Source organism: Streptopelia decaocto (assembly GCF_964273445.1).
Source record: "Streptopelia decaocto genome assembly, chromosome: Z".
Taxonomy (NCBI): domain Eukaryota; kingdom Metazoa; phylum Chordata; class Aves; order Columbiformes; family Columbidae; genus Streptopelia; species Streptopelia decaocto.
The window spans coordinates 590382-607331 of NC_138657.1; the positions used below are offsets into that span (position 1 = coordinate 590382).

The window sequence follows — 16950 nt, forward strand, 5'->3', positions numbered from 1 at the left end:
GGCTCCCAGGGAGGTGTCACGGCCCAACCTGACAGTGTTCAAGAAGAGACTGGACAACGTGCTCAGACACACGGGGTGACCTGTGGGGTGTCCTGTGCGGGGACCGCAGTTGCACTCCATGGTCCTGTGGGTCCCTCCAGCTCAGGACATTTATGACTGTCGGGTTGCACAGCTGTGTCCTGAGCACAGCGGTACTGGGGCCATCCTGGGGTCCGCCCCAACACCCAGGAGAGGGGAACCCGCCATCCCTCATGGCTACAACCCGGCATTAACTTTTAACCCCTTCACACACTCACAAATAAGCCACGCCAGCCTGGGAATGAAGAACTTGGTCAATGTTTCGGGTGCATGGTGTGAGACCTGTGTCAGCCCCGCTCTCCCTCCTCCTTCCCCCGCTCCCCGTGGGGCGTCCTGCCCATGCTGTAGAATTCCGGGTTTGGGCGCAGGCCAACAAAATGAGCTATGCGATTAGACATGGCAAAGAAAGCAGAGATCATGCCTATGTCCCAGGCATCTTCGCGGTCAAAGCCGTGCTTCTCCAGCTTCTGGAAGTGCTCCTCGGTGATGTCGTCGGCTCGGCACACCGCAAGCGCGAACTCCAGCATGGCCAGGTCGCGGTCGCTCAGGTCAGCCAGCTTCCAGTTCACGATGACCTGCGAAAGGCAGCAACAGAGGATGGACCCAGCAAACAGCCCAACCGGCCGGCCACGGAGACGGCAGCGCGCCCAGCACCCGAACCCGATGTCCTCGCTGCTGCACAAGTGACACTTATCTGTGTCACCGCCCTCTCACCCCCGGGACTGTGGCGGCTCTGCTGGGCAGGCCAGGAGGAGTTCCTGCAGCACAGGACCCGGCGTCACGGGGTGCTGGAGCTGGCCAGGGCAGCAGGTTCCTCACAGGGCAGATTAAAACATCACAGAATGCGGGCAGCAAGGTGAGCGCCTCACAGGTCAACCCTCCCTCCCCTTGTATCGCTTGGAAGGGGGACGAGGACACACGGACCCCAGCTCAAGGTCTGAGTGTTCACCAATAAACTTCGCAGGCCAGGTCAGCGCCCCAGACACGCCAGAATTGCTCAAGGTTGCCCGGAACCACATACATCAAAGGTTCAAAATACAGAGTAAGGATCAAAACTTTAGGTGGGAAAGCAGACAGACGAGAGGGCCATTCCCACCTCCACGTGTTGTCATCACGTACAGGAATGAATCCTGTCTGCAACTGCTAACCTGATATGTAAACCCTTAGGTCAGTCTGCTCATACAACAAAGACCAGAGTGACTTGCAAACTCCTGCTCACAACTACAGACAGCACTGACCTCGCAGCTTCAGACAGTTTGAAGCCGCACAATTAGCTGAGTCTTGCTAAAGCACATCTCGAGACTGTTGGATCAAGTGTCCTTTAGCTGAACATTGCTCATTATATGATAAAGGATTATGTAATGCAATATGCAAATGTGTAACCAAGTGGCTCTTTATGGTGTGAACACAGGGATAAGGTTTTGTACATGTTGCCTTTCACTGTTCCTGCTGTTGTGCCGGCTTTATTCCAGCATCCAGACTTGCACAGCTCTGTAATAAACAACACCTCGTCTCTGTGTGCTAAATTAGGCTCATCTGCATGCACAGCGAGTAACCCCCCTGTTTTGGGATAACACCAGGGACCATGTGCAGGAGGGGGTGCACGCTGTGGTGAACCCACTGACCTGGTCAGCCAGCGCCGGCTGCTTGGAGTAGATCCGATGAAGCGCTGCATGTGCAACCACGCAGTAGGGACATCTGTTCACAACGCTGGTAGCCACGATGATGAGCTCTTTGTCTGCCTTGCTGAGTCGCCCTGCAGGGACAGCGAAAGATTTGGCACATTTTGCTATTAAAAACGTCCAACATGGCAAATACCACTGGGGAACTGGGAGGAGAGGGCTCCGGGTAGGACAGAGCTCCAGAGAGCGCGTGGGAAACCCTGCGAGCAGAGCGCCCAGGCACGACACGGGGCAGCCACTCTGAACCGAAAATCGGTAGGTTTAGGTTGGACATAAGGAGAACACGTTTTCCAACGGGGGTGCGGCACCGGGACAGGATGTCTGGAGATGCGGGAGTCCCACCCCCGAAGTGTTTGAGATCAGGTTGGACGGCGCTTGGAGCGTCATGATCTAGTTGAAGGTGCCCCTGCCCATGGCAGTGTAGTCGTTACCAATTAAAGGATAAATCCTGTCAGCAATCACTAACCCAAGGACATGTGAATCAGCGGAGCAGTTTCGGGTCAGCCTGCTCCTCTAACAACGACCAGAGCAATCTGAAGAACTCCTGACCAGGAGCTCTGTCTCTGCAGTTCGAACATCTGGAACCCGCGCAATTAGTTGAGCTGGTTTAACAAGTGTCTCCAGACTGTCGAGCACCCTTTAGATGAACTTTGCTCGCTATAAGCGCATTATAACACTAACGCCCACCCCCCAGCAGTGCAGCCCGAGGTGCAGACCCCAGCCCATGAGCGTGTGCAGCACAGGGCAGGGACTGTGTGACCAGGGGTGAATCACGGACCAGGCCTGGGCAGGGGGACCTGGGGAGGCGCCGACAAGCCCGTCAGCGTCACCAGTGTGGGTGCTGTGGGAAGCCGAGCCGGTGCTGGTTTTACCGCCGGCATCACGCAGCCTCAGAATAAAACGGTGTCTTGACACTGTGTATATTCGGCAGGAGGGCAGGTGGAAGAGATGAGCTTTGAAGGTGCCTTCCAACCCAAACCATTCTATGACCATCCAGGTGACCAAGTTACCTGGATAGTTGCTCATGAGGCACCTAATTAGGATGAGGAACATAAAAGTTGGTCAACAGGGAAACAACGCTCCTACAAAACAGGAAAATGCTGAGGAGCAAAATTACTTGCTCAGTGAGCAGGAAGCTCGTTTGGTGCTTCTCCGTGTACAGGTCAGAGCCAAGTGACTGGGGAGGGAGACCTGAGCTGCGGTGCCAGGGAGGGTCAGTGGGACATGAGGAAAAGGTTCTTCACCCAGAGGGGCTGGACACTGAACAGGCTCCCAGGGAGGTGTCACGGCCCAACCTGACAGTGTTCAAGAAGAGACTGGACAACGTGCTCAGACACACGGGGTGACCTGTGGGGTTGTCATTGCAGGGGCAGCAGTTGGACTCCACGACCCATCCAGAGGGACCTGGACAAGCTCGAGAAATGTATCCATGCAAACACCATGAGGTTCAACAAGGCCAAGTGCCAGGTCCTGCCCTGGTGGGACAGCCCCCGGTATCGGTCCCGCTGGGTGCAGGATGGAGAGCAGCCCCAGGAGAAGGACTTGGGGGCACCGGGCTGAGAGATCGGCCATGAGCCGCCATGTGCGCTCGCAGCCCAGAAGCCAATGGTGCCCTGGGCTGCATCCCCAGCCCCGCGGGCAGCAGGTTTGGGGGATCCTGCCCCTCTGCTCCGCTCTGTGAGACCCCCCTGCAGTGCTGGGCCAGCTCTGGGTCCTCAGCACAGACACACACGGAGCTGCTGGAGAGGGGCCAGAGCAGCCCCAGCAATGACCCGAGGCTGGAACAGCTCTGCTGGGGACAGGGGAGAGAGCTGGGCTGTTCACTGGAGAAGAGAAGCTCCGGGACACCTTAGTGCACCTTTCAGTGCTTAAAAGGGGCCCATGAGAAAGATGGGACAGACTTTAGAGCAGGGGCTGTTGTGACAGGACAAGGGTGATGGTTTAAACTAAAGGAGGGAGATTCAGGCTGGACATGAGGAAGGAATTGTTGCCCTGAGGGTGGTGAGAGCCTGTGCCAGGTACCCAGAGAGGTGGTGGCTGAACCATCCCTGAGACATCCCAGGCCAGGCTGGACGGGCTCTGAGCACCCTGAGCTGGTGAAGGTGTCCCTGTCATGGCAGGGGGGCTGGGGAGCTGGGGAGGGCCCTGCAACACAAACCATCTGTGGTTCTGTGACACCAAGCACCGTGCAGCGAGGCAGCAGAACTCAAGGGCTTTTCTAACCCACAAGCTAAAGAGTATGAAGGTGTATGCAACAGGACCAAAGCCAGAGGCCGCCGTGCGCTCCCCGCCTCTGCCGGCCGTTATTACGGGCTGGGGTTGCAGAATGAGGCAAAACACCTGAGGGTGTCAGAACCGCCACCTGCAGCAGCTTCTCCCAGCGACAGAGCAAAGGGAGCGCCGGGGCAGCCGCGGGTGCTTTACCTGAGTCTCTGCTCATGATGGTGTCGTAATAGGCAAAGAAAGCTCTGAACTCCGCCGGGCGGTGGGACAGGGCTGGGAACACGTTGGGCAGAAACCCGGTCTGTGCGGGGAAAGAAAACACATCAGGAGCTGCGGCTGGACACGGAGGTGACACCAGTGACACCAGCGCCCGGCTGAGAGAACCGTCTGTGGGCACAGCAGCGCTGGGAAGTTCTGCAGACCCGTTCTCTTGCCCTTTGAGCCCAGTTTACATGCATGACTGAACACAGTCGTAGAATAGAATTCCAGAATGATTCTGGTGGGAAGAGACTCCCGAGTTCGAGTCCACCCGTTCCCCCACTACTGTCCCTGCCCCATGTCCTGAGAACCTCATGTCCGTCTGACTCCAGCACTGCCCTGGGCAGCCTGTTCAATGCCCCACAGCCCTTTGGGGAAGAAATTGTTCCCAGATCCCGGCTGAGCCCCCGGTGCAGCTGGGGGCGGCGGGCGCAGGAGCAGCGGCGCACGGCTGAGCCCCCGGTGCAGCTGGGGATGGCGGGCGCAGGAGCAGCGGCGCACGGCTGAGCCCCCGGTGCAGCTGGGGGCGGCGGGCGCAGGAGCAGCGGTGCACGGCTGAGCCCCCGGTGCAGCTGGGGATGGCGGGCGCAGGAGCAGCGGCGCACGGCCGCCGCGCAGTCCCAGCACCGACCACCCGTCCCGGCGCAGCTCAGCGCCGCTGCGCAGGCTGGGCTGGCGTGGCTGTGCTGATCCGCTCACTGGCTGCTGTTCCTCGGGGTGTTTATGGGAAAGGAGACTAGTCCTGGGGTCACAGACCCCTCTGGCAGCCTCTGCCCACTGCCGCACCATTGCCTGTGCCTTCCTCCTGCCTCCCTGCTCTGTTTACTGTGAGTTAACCAAGGGGAGGCTCTTCCCTCTTTGCCCAAACCCGTAAGCTGGCTTAGGAACCTCCCCGGACGGGCTGGCAGCACCGTTTGGAGAGCCAGGGCTGCCGGGTTGGTTGGATCCTACACACAGGTCTTTGCTGACCCCTTCGGTGCACTGACACACGGGGATCTGTGTGACAGCGTGTGGAAATGGACCACACTCCTCCTTTGTACATCACATTTAACCTCAAGTCTGCCGTCTCCTTTCGTTATTATGCAGACGCCACCACGGCCACTGCAGTGGAGCACAGATTAACCGCTGTCAGGAAGGACACCTGTTAGAGAGCAGTGTAGGGAAAGGGACCTGGGGGTCCTGGGGACAGCAGGGTGACCATGAGCCAGCACTGGGCCCTTGTGGCCAGGAAGCCAATGGGACCTGGGGTGGGTTAGAAGGGGGTGGTCAGTGGGTCAGAGAGGTTCTCCTGCCCCTCTGCTCTGCCCTGGGGAGACCACACCTGGAATCTTGTGTCCAGTTGTGGCCCCTCAGTTCCAGCAGGACAGGGAACTGCTGGAGAGAGTCCAGCGCAGCCACCAAGATGCTGGAGGGAGTGGAGCATCTCCCGTGTGAGGAAAGGCTGAGGGAGCTGGGGCTCTGGAGCTGGACAAGAGGACACTGAGGGGGGACTCATTCCTGGGGATCAATATGGAAAGGGGCAGTGTCAGGAGGATGGAGCCAGGCTCTTCTGGTGACAACCAGGGACAGGACAAGGGGCAATGGGTGCAAACTGGAACACAGGAGGTTCCACTGAAAGAGGAGAAGAAACTTGTTTGGGGTGAGGGTGTCAGAGCCTGGCCCAGGCTGCCCAGGGGGGTTGTGGAGTCTCCTTCTCTGCAGACATTCCAACCCGCCTGGACACCTTCCTGTGTAACCTCATCTGGGTGTTCCTGCTCCATGGGGGGGTTGCACTGGATGAGCTTTCCAGGGCCCTTCAACCCCTGACATCCTGTGATTCTGTGATTCTGTGACAGGGATGTTGGACCGTCACCCCCTGGAGAGGAAGGTCCTGGAACAGAGCGGTCTCCTCGGAGCTGTGGCCCATGGAGTGTTTCAGCCATCACAGAATCACAGAATTGACTGGGTTGGAAAAGACCTCAGAGATCATCGAGTCCAACCCTTGGTCCAACTCTAGTCCGTTTATTAGATCATGGCACTAAGTGCCATGGCCAATCTCAGTTTAAAACCCTCCAGGGCCGGTGAGTCCAGCACCTCCCTGGGCAGCCATTCCAATGCCTGACCACTCTCTCTGTAAAGAATTTCTTTCTAATCTCCAGCCTCAATTTCCCCTGGCAGAGTTGAAGCCCATGCCCCCTTGTCCTATTGCTGATGCCTGGGAGAAGAGCCCAATCCCCCCCTGGCTAGAACTGCCCTTCAGGTAGTTCTAGAGAGTGCTGAGCTCAGCTCTGAGCCTCCTCTTCTCCAGACTGAACAAGCCCAGCTCCCTCAGCCTCTCCCCATAGGGCTTGTGTTCAATCCCTTCCCCAGTCTTGTTGCTCTTCTCTGGACCCGCTCCAGCACTTCAATCTCTTTCCTGACCTGAGGGGCCCAGAACTGAACACAACACTCCAGGTGTGGCCTCCCCAATGCAGAGCACAGGGGAAGGGTCACTGCCCTTGTCCTGCTGACCACGCTGGTTTGGATACAGGACAGGATACCATTGGCCTTCTTGGCCACCTGGGCACACTGGTGGCTCATGTTGAGCTTCCTGTCCATGAGTCCCCCCAGGTCCCTTTCTGTCTGACTGCTCTCCAGCCACTCTAGGGTGATGAGGGAGGACTGTGCCACGTTCCTCCTCCAAACAGCCGGGAAGGGAACTCTTGTCCAGCCCCTCCTTTTCCCCCATATACACTCTGTATTAGGCTTACTGTTCTGCCACTGCGCAGCACATTCAGCTTTTGAGTCAAAATGTCAAAGCTCAAAAGCAGAAATACCCTGATCCTTTCAACACTGTCATCAGTACAGCTCCTCACCAGTGTTTTCTCCATTGAAAGTGCTACTAATTCTCCTAATAGTGTCTCAGGTGAACCCAGATGCTCCCCCAGAAAGATGTCGGTATTCCAGCCAACCCCATGCACAAGATGCCACCTGCAACAACCCGCCAGCCTCACGGAACCAACCAGGGACACCCACAGTCCTGCCCACATCCTGCAGACTGGAAGGAGCTTTGCAAGAAGCGCCGCTCACCTTGGTCTATCGGGTTAGCGTTAGACCCAACGGGACCAGAACTGCTCCCCTGGGGTGTACGAGCTGCTCTGAACTCGGACCCTCTCCACGGACAGAGCTCTGCCGAGCTCCTGTACCTTGATCTCCACCTCCTCCATGAGCTCCACGATGTCATACGGCATGTCCTTCTTGTTGGGGACCGGGTACCGTCCCACGGCCCTGGCCCGGCTCTCCCCGTCCGTGCTGTGTGCCGCCTGCGGCCACCGCGGTGTCCCCGCGGCCAGCACAGGGAGCAGCTGCAGAGAAAGGAGCGAGGGACGTTTGTTATTTGGAAGGACAGGTATCTCAGCAGCGTGGGGAGGAAGCGCATCTCCTCAGCCGCTCTCCTGGCGGGACGCGGGACCTGTCGCTGGAAGCCATCGCTGCTGCGTCAGCGGCTCTGGGAGAGGAGCCCCAGGTCTCGCTCCTGGGTGCACCCTCAGCAAGATCGCCCCCGTGTCCCCCCGTGTCCCCTTCCCGTGTCCCCTCAGCCCTGAACCCGCGGCATCTCCCAAGCTTCAAAGGTGTTTCTGCCCATCTGCACCCAGCAACACCACAGGGGCACCCAGCAGTGCCCCAAACAGGGCTTGAAAAACAAGTTCAAGGCCTTCTTCTTATCCATCAGCCAGCCCTCCCCCAGGCAGAGCTATCGTCCCTCCGGAGAGCAGGCAGAGGCGCCAGGACCATGCTCTGGAGTACACAGCGCTGCCACGCTGGAGCCGCCGGGAAGGCTTTGGTGCTGAGCAGGCTGCAGCACCCTCTGTCACGCTCCAGCCCTGTGAGGAGCCGTGGTCTGGCAGCGTCCAGGATGCGGGCCCCACGGCTCCTCAGCGGAGTCAAAATGGCTCAACAAAACGGCTGCATCGCACAGACGGGCAGGGTGGGCTGGGGAGACGCGACTCGGGCAGCGGGAGCAGGTGGGGAGCAGGGCCGGTGTCCCTGCACCCGGTGTCCCAGCGCCTGGTGTCCCTGCACCCGGTGTCCCTGCACCCGGTGTCCCAGAGCCCAGTGTCCCTGCACCCGGTGTCCCAGAGCCCAGTGTCCCTGCACCCAGTGTCTCAGAGCCCAGTGTCCCAGAGCCCAGTGTCCCTGCACCCAGTGTCCCACTGCCTGGTGTCCCTGCACCCGGTGTCCCAGTGCCCGGTGTCCCTGCACTCAGTGTCCCAGAGCCTGGTGTCCCAGCACCTGGTGTCCCTGCACCCAGTGTCCCAGTGCCTGGTGTCCCTGCACCTGGTGTCCCAGCGCTCGGCGTCCCTGCACCCAGTGTCCCAGAGCCCAGTGTCCCTGCACCCGGTGTCCCTGCACCCGGTGTCCCAGTGCCCAGTGTCCCTGCACCCAGTGTCCCTGCACCCGGTGTCCCAGTGCCCGGTGTCCCCACACTCAGTGTCCCTGCACCCGGTGTCCCAGTGCCCAGCCCCGCCTGCCCCGCTCTGCGGCGCCGCCACAGCTGTTCTGAGTGTTCCCAGGAACATTGCACGGTCCCCGGCCACCCCCCCCACCACATGGTGTTCTCCACAGTTTTTGGGGTGAAAAATAAATCTGTTGGATTGCACATTCCCAAGCATTCTTGTTTGGCACAACAAGTTCTGCCCTGAAATGTCAACATGACTGCAGCACGAACGAGTAACAACGAAGGCGGGCAGCGAGCCCTCCGCCTGCTGCTGTGAGAAGACGCTGAAACAGCTGTTTGTGGTGTAACAGACTGTACCCAGGTACCGCTCATGAAAACGATGAGAAAAACACTAAAGTAAATCTGAACAGGAAAACCACCTCAGAAATCAGGCTAGATAGAAGGAGAAATTGTTGCCCTGAGGGTGGTGAGAGCCTGTGCCAGGTACCCAGAGAGGTGGTGGATGAACCATCCCTGAGACATCCCAGGCCAGGCTGGACGGGCTCTGAGCACCCTGAGCTGGTGAAGGTGTCCCTGTCATGGCAGGGGGGCTGGGGGGTCCCTCAAACCCAAACCATCTGTGACTCAGTGCAGACATAAACTGGGGTGCAACAGGTAGCGTCAGGGCCATGGAGAGCCAGGATTCCCACCACTTAAGGGTCCGTTGGTTCAAAACCTGAGCAAACCTGCACACACAGCACAGAAGTCAGGGGGGTTTCCTCGCTGCCACCGCCGGTTTGGGACCAGAGACCGCGGGTGTGCGGCGCGGGGCGGCAGCTCCGCAGATCCCCCCGCGACGGCGTGTGAGCGAGGGCTGGGAGCCGGCGGCCGCGGGGGCACCCGGGGAGGCCGCGGTGCCCGGACCCCCTCCCGCCCCCCGAGCCCCGCGCAGCCGGCCGGACCGCCCGAGGGGACGGGCAGGAGCCGGCAGCGACGGCCGCCCGTCCCGGCCCCGCCGAGCCCGCGCCGCTACTCACGGTCCGCAGCCGCAGGCCGCGCAGCGCGGAGCCGCGCAGCAGGGAGCCCATGGCCCGGCCTCGGGACAGCGCCGCGGCGGGGCACGGCCGGCCCGGCCTCCCGGCCCCGGCCCGGCCTCCCGGCCCCGGCCCGGCCTCCCGGCCCCGGCCCGGCCTCCCGGCCCCGGCCCGGCCTCCCGCGGGGCAGCCGAGCCCGGCGCGCAGCTCAGCGCCGGGACGCCTCCCAGCCCCGCCCGCCCGGGACACGAGCGCCGAGCAGCGGCCGCTCCTCCGCCCGAGCTGCGGCCGCGCCGCCGGGACTCCCCGCCCCGGCCCGCCCGCCCCCCGCCGCAGCTCCGCCCCGAGCACCGCGCGGATGGCGGGCGGCGGGGGCTGCCCGGCGCCGGAGCCCGAGGGGGACGCGGCGCTGGCCTGCGAGGCGCTGCGGCTGCTGCGGATCGAGCCCGCGGCGCCGGGCTCGGCGCGGGCGGGCGGTTCGGTAGGTGCGGGCGGGGTCGGGCCGGCGCGGCTCCAGCCCCGGGCGGCCGCGGGCTGAGGCCGCGCTCCCCCGCAGAGGAACGCGCTGCGGAAGCGGCGGCGCTGGGAGCGGGTGCTGGCGGCGCGCAGGGCCAAGCGGCGGCAGGAGCGGCAGCGCAGCCGCGCCCGGCGGGCACAGGGCGCAGGTGAGGGCGCGGGGCGGCCCCGCCGGTGCGGGCTGGGCCGGGCCCGGGCTGCCCTCCCCGCTCTGTCCGCAGGGGCTGCCGGCCGGGGCGGCGGCGGGGCCCGGGCCGCCCTCGCCAGGGAGCGGCTGCTGGAGGCGCGGGCGGCGGGACCCCGGCTCTGCGTGGACCTCGGCGTGGCCGCCCGCATGTCGCACAAGGTACCGGGGCCCTGGCGCTGCGCCCCGCACCGGGGCTGCGGGGGGCCCTGCCCGCGCTCCCGAAACCGCGGGGGGGGTGACCCGTGGTGGCCGCCGCTGCTGTTCCCCTGGTCCCTGCTCGGGACGTGTCCTGCCCCACCGGGCCCTGGGGGGGCGGTCACCGGTTCGTTCTCACGGATCCTCGGAGTGTCCTGAGCTGGAGGGACCCACAGGACCACGGAGTCCAACTCCTGTCCCCGCACAGGACACCCCACAGGTCACCCCGTGTGTCTGAGGGCGTTGTCCAGTCTCTTCTTGAACACTGTCAGGTTGGGCCGTGACACCTCCCTGGGAGCCTGTTCAGTGTCCAGCCCCTCTGGGTGAAGAACCTTTTCCTCATGTCCCACTGACCCTCCCTGGCACATCTCCTGCCGTTCCCTCGCGTGCCCCTGTTCTTCCCCTCGTGTGGAAGCTGCAGCGCCATGAGCTCTCCCCTCGGTCTCCTCGGGGCTGTTCTGGCCGTGCTGGGCACCTCCAGCTCAGCCAGAGCCGGGGTGTCGGGGGTGCACAGGCAGCAGCTCTGCGGAGCTCACCCCACGGGGGTCCTGTCCCTCCGGTCCTGTCCCTCCTGTCCCCCCGCGGTTGCAGTCCCGGCTCTGGGGTTCCCGGTGCTCCCGGGAGCAGCCTGTGCAGAGCCCCAGCAGCTGCGGGTGACACGGGTGACACCGCTGTGCCGGCGCTGGGCAGAGCCACCGCTGCGCTGGCGGGTCACTGCGCGTGGTGTTTGTTGGAAGGAAACCAGCCGCCTCGCCTCCCAGATCAGGAGACTCTACGGGGCCAACCGGCGGGCCGAGAAGCCGTTTTGGCTCTACCTGACAGAGTTCGTGGCGGGCTCTCTGATCTACGAGGAGTGTTTTCGCATGAACGACGGCTTCTCCAGTTACCTGGTAAGGGTCTGACCGCGGCGCTGTGGCGGCTTGCGGCCCCTGCAGCGCTGGCCCTCGGGGTGCCCCGAGGCTGCCTGGGTTTGGTGCGAGCTCTGGTGTGGGGAGGCAGCTCGGTGGCAGCGGTCGTGGTCAGATCTCGTTGCCCTCTGGCAGGAGACGGGAGCTGGCAGGTAACGGGCGATGTGCGAGGCCCTGCGCTCAGCGCTCGTGTCCTGCGGAGGATTCCCCTCCAGGTGCCGCCCCTGCAGAGCCGCCCGTGCTGCGGGACGGGCCTGGCAGGGCCCGCGTCCCCGTCCAGCGCCCGCCCAGCTCGGTGCGGCGGAGCGCCAGACCCGCCCGCGCAGGTCGTGGCAGCGGCACCGAGCCGCAGGTTGTGCCGCAGCTGTGGGGCTGCACCCGCGGGCGGGGAAAAACGCCGAAAGAGCTAGAACCTCATTTTAAATTGGGTAGTTATTGCTGATCTCCCTTCCGCAAACCACAGCTAGGAATTTTGATGAGAATTTAACGGATTTTGAGATATGCGTTGTTCAGTGCCCATATAGAAGCATTTTCCAATTTAAAAGAAACACTCTCCCTGTAGGAGTTTGAGCAGTTAAGGCAGTAGTGTCAGATCCGTTGTATTTCTGTGTGTGGGAGTGGGGTTTGTTCTGACAGATGCACTTTGGGCTGAAGGCTTCTCTCCCTGTCTTGCATTTTTCAGATGGATACAACTGAAGAAAGTTACCTGGATCTGTTTCCTTCAGATGCAATTGTTTATCTCACTCCTGACTCTGAGAATGGTAAATATTTCGCTTGCTTTAGTCAAAGGGGACTAGGGCAAAAGATTGATCATTAAGCTTTTCTTTTTGAGACTTCTGTGGTTCGGGTGATTCAGTTTCAAGCATTCACTGTCTCAAATTGCATGAGATATACTGCATGCTTAGTTCTCATGCTAAATCTGTTCATACGTCAATCAGTTTTGACAGGGAGTGGTGTTTTGAGTCAGGGCTGTGTGTGATCTGTACCAGACTTAACCTGGAACCTGCATGCAGACCCCGTGCAGTTCGTAATACTACGAAGTGGGAAAGCGGCGATGCTGTGTCAGCTCTAGGCAGTCTGAATTACATCTTTATCTGAAATGCTGCAGTAGCCGCAGCGTTCCTTTACTGCTCAGTGTGCCACTCTGTTTTCTCCTCTGCCTCCGTTTCTGAGCGGCCGCACGTTCCGGGGGGTGTCGCTCCCTTTCTGGTGTCACACTGGTGCTTTACTCTGGTGAAGAACCTGGTGGGGCCGGGGAGGGTTTTAGCTGGTGCCTTGGCAGTGGGGAAGTGTCTGCGGAGCAGACGGGGATCAGCGTGACCAGATCGGCCACACGTGGGAGCGGACAGCGCTAAAGGCAGCGGTGAGCGCTATCTCCGCGCTCCATGATCCCCCTGTCCCTGCAGCCTCAGCCTCCCGTGCCGCCCCAGGGCGACCGTGCCCACAGCTTTCTCCGGGAGGGGGTCTCGCCTGCACAGGGGGGCAGGATTGTACTGTCATGGAGCGGTGACTCAAGTGCTTCTCTTGTTTCTAGTCCTCGAAGATATTGACCCAAATAAAGTGTACGTCCTCGGGGGCCTGGTGGATGAAAGCATTCACAAGGTGGGTAGCAGCCCGTCGGAACCCAAAGGTGCCACGGCCCCGTTCCCACGTGAGGGCAGAGACGTCCCTTTGGTAGCACCAGTGCTGCCGCTGCCTCGGTTTGGCACATCGCCCTCGTACCACCGTCTGTTTTTCCTCTGGTGGTGCCTGGATCCGGCACCGGGCTGAGTGAGGCCGCAGCAGTCTGGGTGAAATGATCCCAGGACAGTTTTCAGCTTCGTGGCTGCTTGTACCCACAGTAACGTGTGTGCTCTGCAGGTCCGTGCGCATCGCGCCCCGTGTCGTTGTTTCCCTTGCAGAAGCTGACGCTGCGAAGGGCAGAGGAGCAGTCCTTGCAAACAGCCCGCCTGCCCATCCGCGAGTACATGGTCAGAGCTGCGAACAGCAAGAACTACCACTCGGAGACGCTGGCCATTAATCAGGGTGAGGGGCTGAGCCGCTGCAGCCCCCCAGTGCTGAGTGATGGGCAAACTGGGAGCAGGGGTTTCTCCTGCTGGGTTAGATCCCTGCTGCCCCGTTCTGTAGGTCTGGCGGCTGCTCTGCCAGCCCACCCGCATGCAGCAGGACTCGCGTGGCTCCTGCTCTGCACGGGGCAGTGAGCGGTTACTGTGGGGGGATGTGGGGCGGCAGCTGTCACTACTTGTCACACCAGGTGCCAGGGAGGGGGACAGAGGCTCCGGGCCGTGTGGGGCTCAGCCAGGGCTCACAGCACCGGGGTGGTTGTCGTGTCCCTCAGCGCGGCTCCGCGTGGTGACCTGGGCCACCCTGTCCCTGCGGGGGTCGTGCCCACAGTCCCACTGCTGCTGTGTCTGTGCTGCGTGACGTGGACCCTCTGCTGGGGACCATGGGGGGAATCACAGAACCACAGGATGTGAGGGGTCGAAGGGCCCTGGAAAGCCCATCCAGTGCAATCCCCCATGGAGCAGGAACACCCAGATGAGGTTACACAGGAAGGTGTCCAGGGGGTTGGAATGTGCACAGAAGGAGACTCCACAACCCCCTGGGCAGCCTGGGCCAGGCTCTGACACCCTCACCACGAACAAGTTTCTTCTCACATTTCAGCGGAACCTCCTGTGTTCCAGTTTGCACCCATTGCCCCTTGTCCTATCACTGGTGTCACCCAGAAGAGCCTGGCTCCATCCTCCTGACACTCCCCCTTTCCATATTGATCCCCAGCAATGAGTCCCCCCTCAGTGTCCTCTTGTCCAGCTCCAGAGCCCCAGCTCCCTCAGCCTTTCCTCACACGGGAGATGCTCCACTCCCTGCAGCATCTTGGTGGCTGCGCTGGACTCTCTGCAGCAGTTCCCTGTCCTGCTGGAACTGAGGGGCCACAACTGGACACAAGATTCCAGGTGTGGTCTCCCCAGGGCAGAGCAGAGGGGCAGGAGAACCTCTCTGACCTACTGACCACCCCCTTCTAACCCACCCCAGGTCCCATTGGCTTCCTGGCCACAAGGGCCCAGTGCTGGCTCATGGTCACCCTGCTGTCCCCAGGACCCCCAGGTCCCTTTCCCCTATGCTGCTCTCCAATAGGTCATTCCCCAACTTACACTGGAACCTGGGGGTGTTCCTGCTCCAGCGGGTTCCCTCCTGTGGCACACGGATGTGGTGGCCGCATCCATGAGCACAAGGCAGGGGAGCAGAGCAGGGCTCCACAGAGACCCCGTGTCCCAGGGTCCCTGACATGGGGACACAGCGTCCGAGGGGCGATGCTGGACGTGCCGCGGGTCTGACCCGCTGTGGTGTGCGGGCAGCATGTTACTCAGAGCACAGCCGCTGCTTCTCACCCAGAGTCAGCTCCACAATGGTCGTCTGCTCCTTGGGGAGCTGCCCAAACCCTCGCTCATCAGATTTTGAATGGGAGGGAATGCGAACCCTGCGTCAGCTGTTACCTTTTCCCAACGTTTCACAGTCAGTGTGGTGTGTATTATATTATAGAGCTAATGACAGAGGTATCACAACATGGCACATCTTCTGTCCCCAACAGTCTTTGATGTCCTGCTAACGTACCGCGAGACGCGAAGCTGGCCGGCAGCCCTGAAAGCTGGGGTTTCCTCTGGAAAGGGCTACGTGCTACCAGACGCGGTGAAAGAAGCGGACATACCTCCGCACAACAACGCGCAGGAAAACTCTTTATTTTGTGATGTTAAGGAGCGGCGTGTACAGGAGAATCAAACTCCGGATTTCAAGCAGAGGCATGAGGATGAATGTGCATAGAGAAAACAGCTCTGCTTAAGTCTTGTTTAAGGACCTTGTCAAGAGCGACACATTCTACCTCAGCAGTGCGATGCTGGAAATGACATTTCCCCCTGAACAGAAAACAGCAGCTGACGGCGCCCTGGGATCAAGTGAAAACCCACAGGAATTCAGTTTTGCCTCTTTGCGGGTGGTTGTTAGGGTGTTCCTGGCTCTGTGTCAGCACTGGTTCTGGGACAGGGAGGAGAGCTTTCAGGTATTTCTTTCATTATTAAACAGTGAGTAGGGTGCAGATAGAATAGCAAAGCTCGCTGGCGAGGGAAGTCCCTTGCCGTGGACAAGGTGGGATGTGATTCCCCAGTGCACCGTGTCCTAACAACTTCAAACCAGTTGAGTTGAAGACTCGGTGGGTTGCTGAAGCCTATAGCTAATCCTGTGCATCTATTAGTAATCTAAAAATCTAAATTGAAACATTTACACATCAACTCCCGTCGCATGGCTCCAGTCGCGGGTGGTACAGTCGCACACCGTGTGGCGTTCACAAGCCTTCACGTTCCTCCTGGAAAGGTGTCTGGGAGCTGACTGTGCGCTGTGCAAAGAGCAGTGACGTGTCACACGGCCACAGCAGAAAGCATTTTCGATGCATGTAATTCAATACGTTACCTTAGCCATTGTTGCTAAAAAAATATCCCCTTATGGTCAATGACTGTGTCTACCCACCAGTGGGAGGGTTGAAGTCCTCGGAGGTAAATCACAATGTCATTTGCTTATGTGTTTTCGTTTCTCCTGGTTTTTCTGCACGCCCCCGGTAACTCGGCGCCGTCAGCCGGTGTCGGCAGCACCCACAGCAGCTGTTGGGGACACGGGTGCTGCTCCCACACGGGTGGGTGTGCGTGGGCTGGTGCCTGCTCCTTTGCTGTGCCAAGGGGCTCTTTGTGCTCTTGCTCCTCCCATCCCCGTGCACATCAGCTGTGGGTGTGCGGGGAGCTCTGTGCCTCAGTCACAGTGCAGTCACTGTCACTGTCATCGCGCCCCTGGTTCACCAGCAGCCGCCAGCGGCTGAGGGGTCTGGGCCAGCAGAGCCGCCCGCCCTCGCTCAGCGTCTTTGGGCGGCTCAAGGCTGCCGAATTCCCGTGGGGTGTGCTTGCCTGGCTGGTAGGGAGGTCTCCTGCGGGGCTGCAGCTCTCCCTGCCGCCCCAGCCAACATCCCCTCCACACCGGGGTTCAGCGGCGAGGACCTGCCCTTTGCTCCCTCTGGAAGTGCTAAAGAAGGAGCAAAAAGCAGAGCTGGCCTCGCTCAGATGTCACAGAGCCGCAGGACAGCCCTGTCCCCACAGTGCCCTGGTGCTGGGGAGCTGTGGGGTGCAGGGGCAGAGCTGCGACACACCGGCGCCTCTGCTGCCTCTGCAGACTGTTGCACCCTGAGCACGTGCGGCTGCAGCCACCATCCCGCTGCAGCCACCGTCCCACTGCAGGCACCATTCTCCTGCAACCACCGATCCACTGCAGCCACCAATCCGCTGCAGCCATGGATCAGCTGCAGCCACCAATCCACTGCAGTCACCATCCTGCTGCAGCCACCAACCCACTGCAGCAACCGACCTGCTGCTGCTGCAGCTCGCCATGCAGCAGGGGGGCTGCAGGTGTCCCTCGGAGAAAGTCACAGCTCCCAAAC

General features: G+C 60.9%; 2 protein-coding genes across 5 annotated transcripts; one reads left to right on the top strand and one right to left on the bottom strand.

Moving 5' to 3' along the window:
• Nucleotides 1-312: 312 nt before the first annotated feature.
• Nucleotides 313-9947, bottom strand: LOC309451045 (uncharacterized protein). Of its 2 annotated transcripts, XM_082074455.1 has the most exons (6): nt 9829-9947; nt 9675-9771; nt 7406-7564; nt 4185-4284; nt 1704-1834; nt 313-653 (listed from the first exon to the last, which is right to left on the bottom strand). In XM_082074455.1, exons 2-6 carry the CDS (start codon nt 9723-9725, stop codon nt 366-368), a joined length of 729 nt encoding a protein of 242 aa, XP_081930581.1. In that variant the 5' UTR covers nt 9726-9771; nt 9829-9947; the 3' UTR covers nt 313-365. The 2 variants fall into 2 exon arrangements, with proteins under 2 accessions (XP_081930581.1, XP_081930580.1); XM_082074454.1 differs by lacking the exon at nt 9829-9947 and having other exon boundaries at nt 9675-9822.
• A 15-nt stretch (nt 9948-9962) lies between these two features.
• On the top strand, nt 9963-16045 carry TRMT10B (tRNA methyltransferase 10B). Of its 3 annotated transcripts, XM_082074453.1 has the most exons (8): nt 9971-10152; nt 10228-10336; nt 10409-10533; nt 11307-11459; nt 12160-12238; nt 13012-13079; nt 13379-13502; nt 15067-16045. In XM_082074453.1, exons 1-8 carry the CDS (start codon nt 10030-10032, stop codon nt 15294-15296), a joined length of 1011 nt encoding a protein of 336 aa, XP_081930579.1. In that variant the 5' UTR covers nt 9971-10029; the 3' UTR covers nt 15297-16045. The 3 variants fall into 3 exon arrangements, with proteins under 3 accessions (XP_081930578.1, XP_081930577.1, XP_081930579.1); XM_082074452.1 differs by having other exon boundaries at nt 9963-10152; nt 10228-10533; nt 11331-11459; XM_082074451.1 differs by having other exon boundaries at nt 9967-10152; nt 10228-10533.
• The last annotated feature ends 905 nt before the right edge of the window (nt 16046-16950 follow it).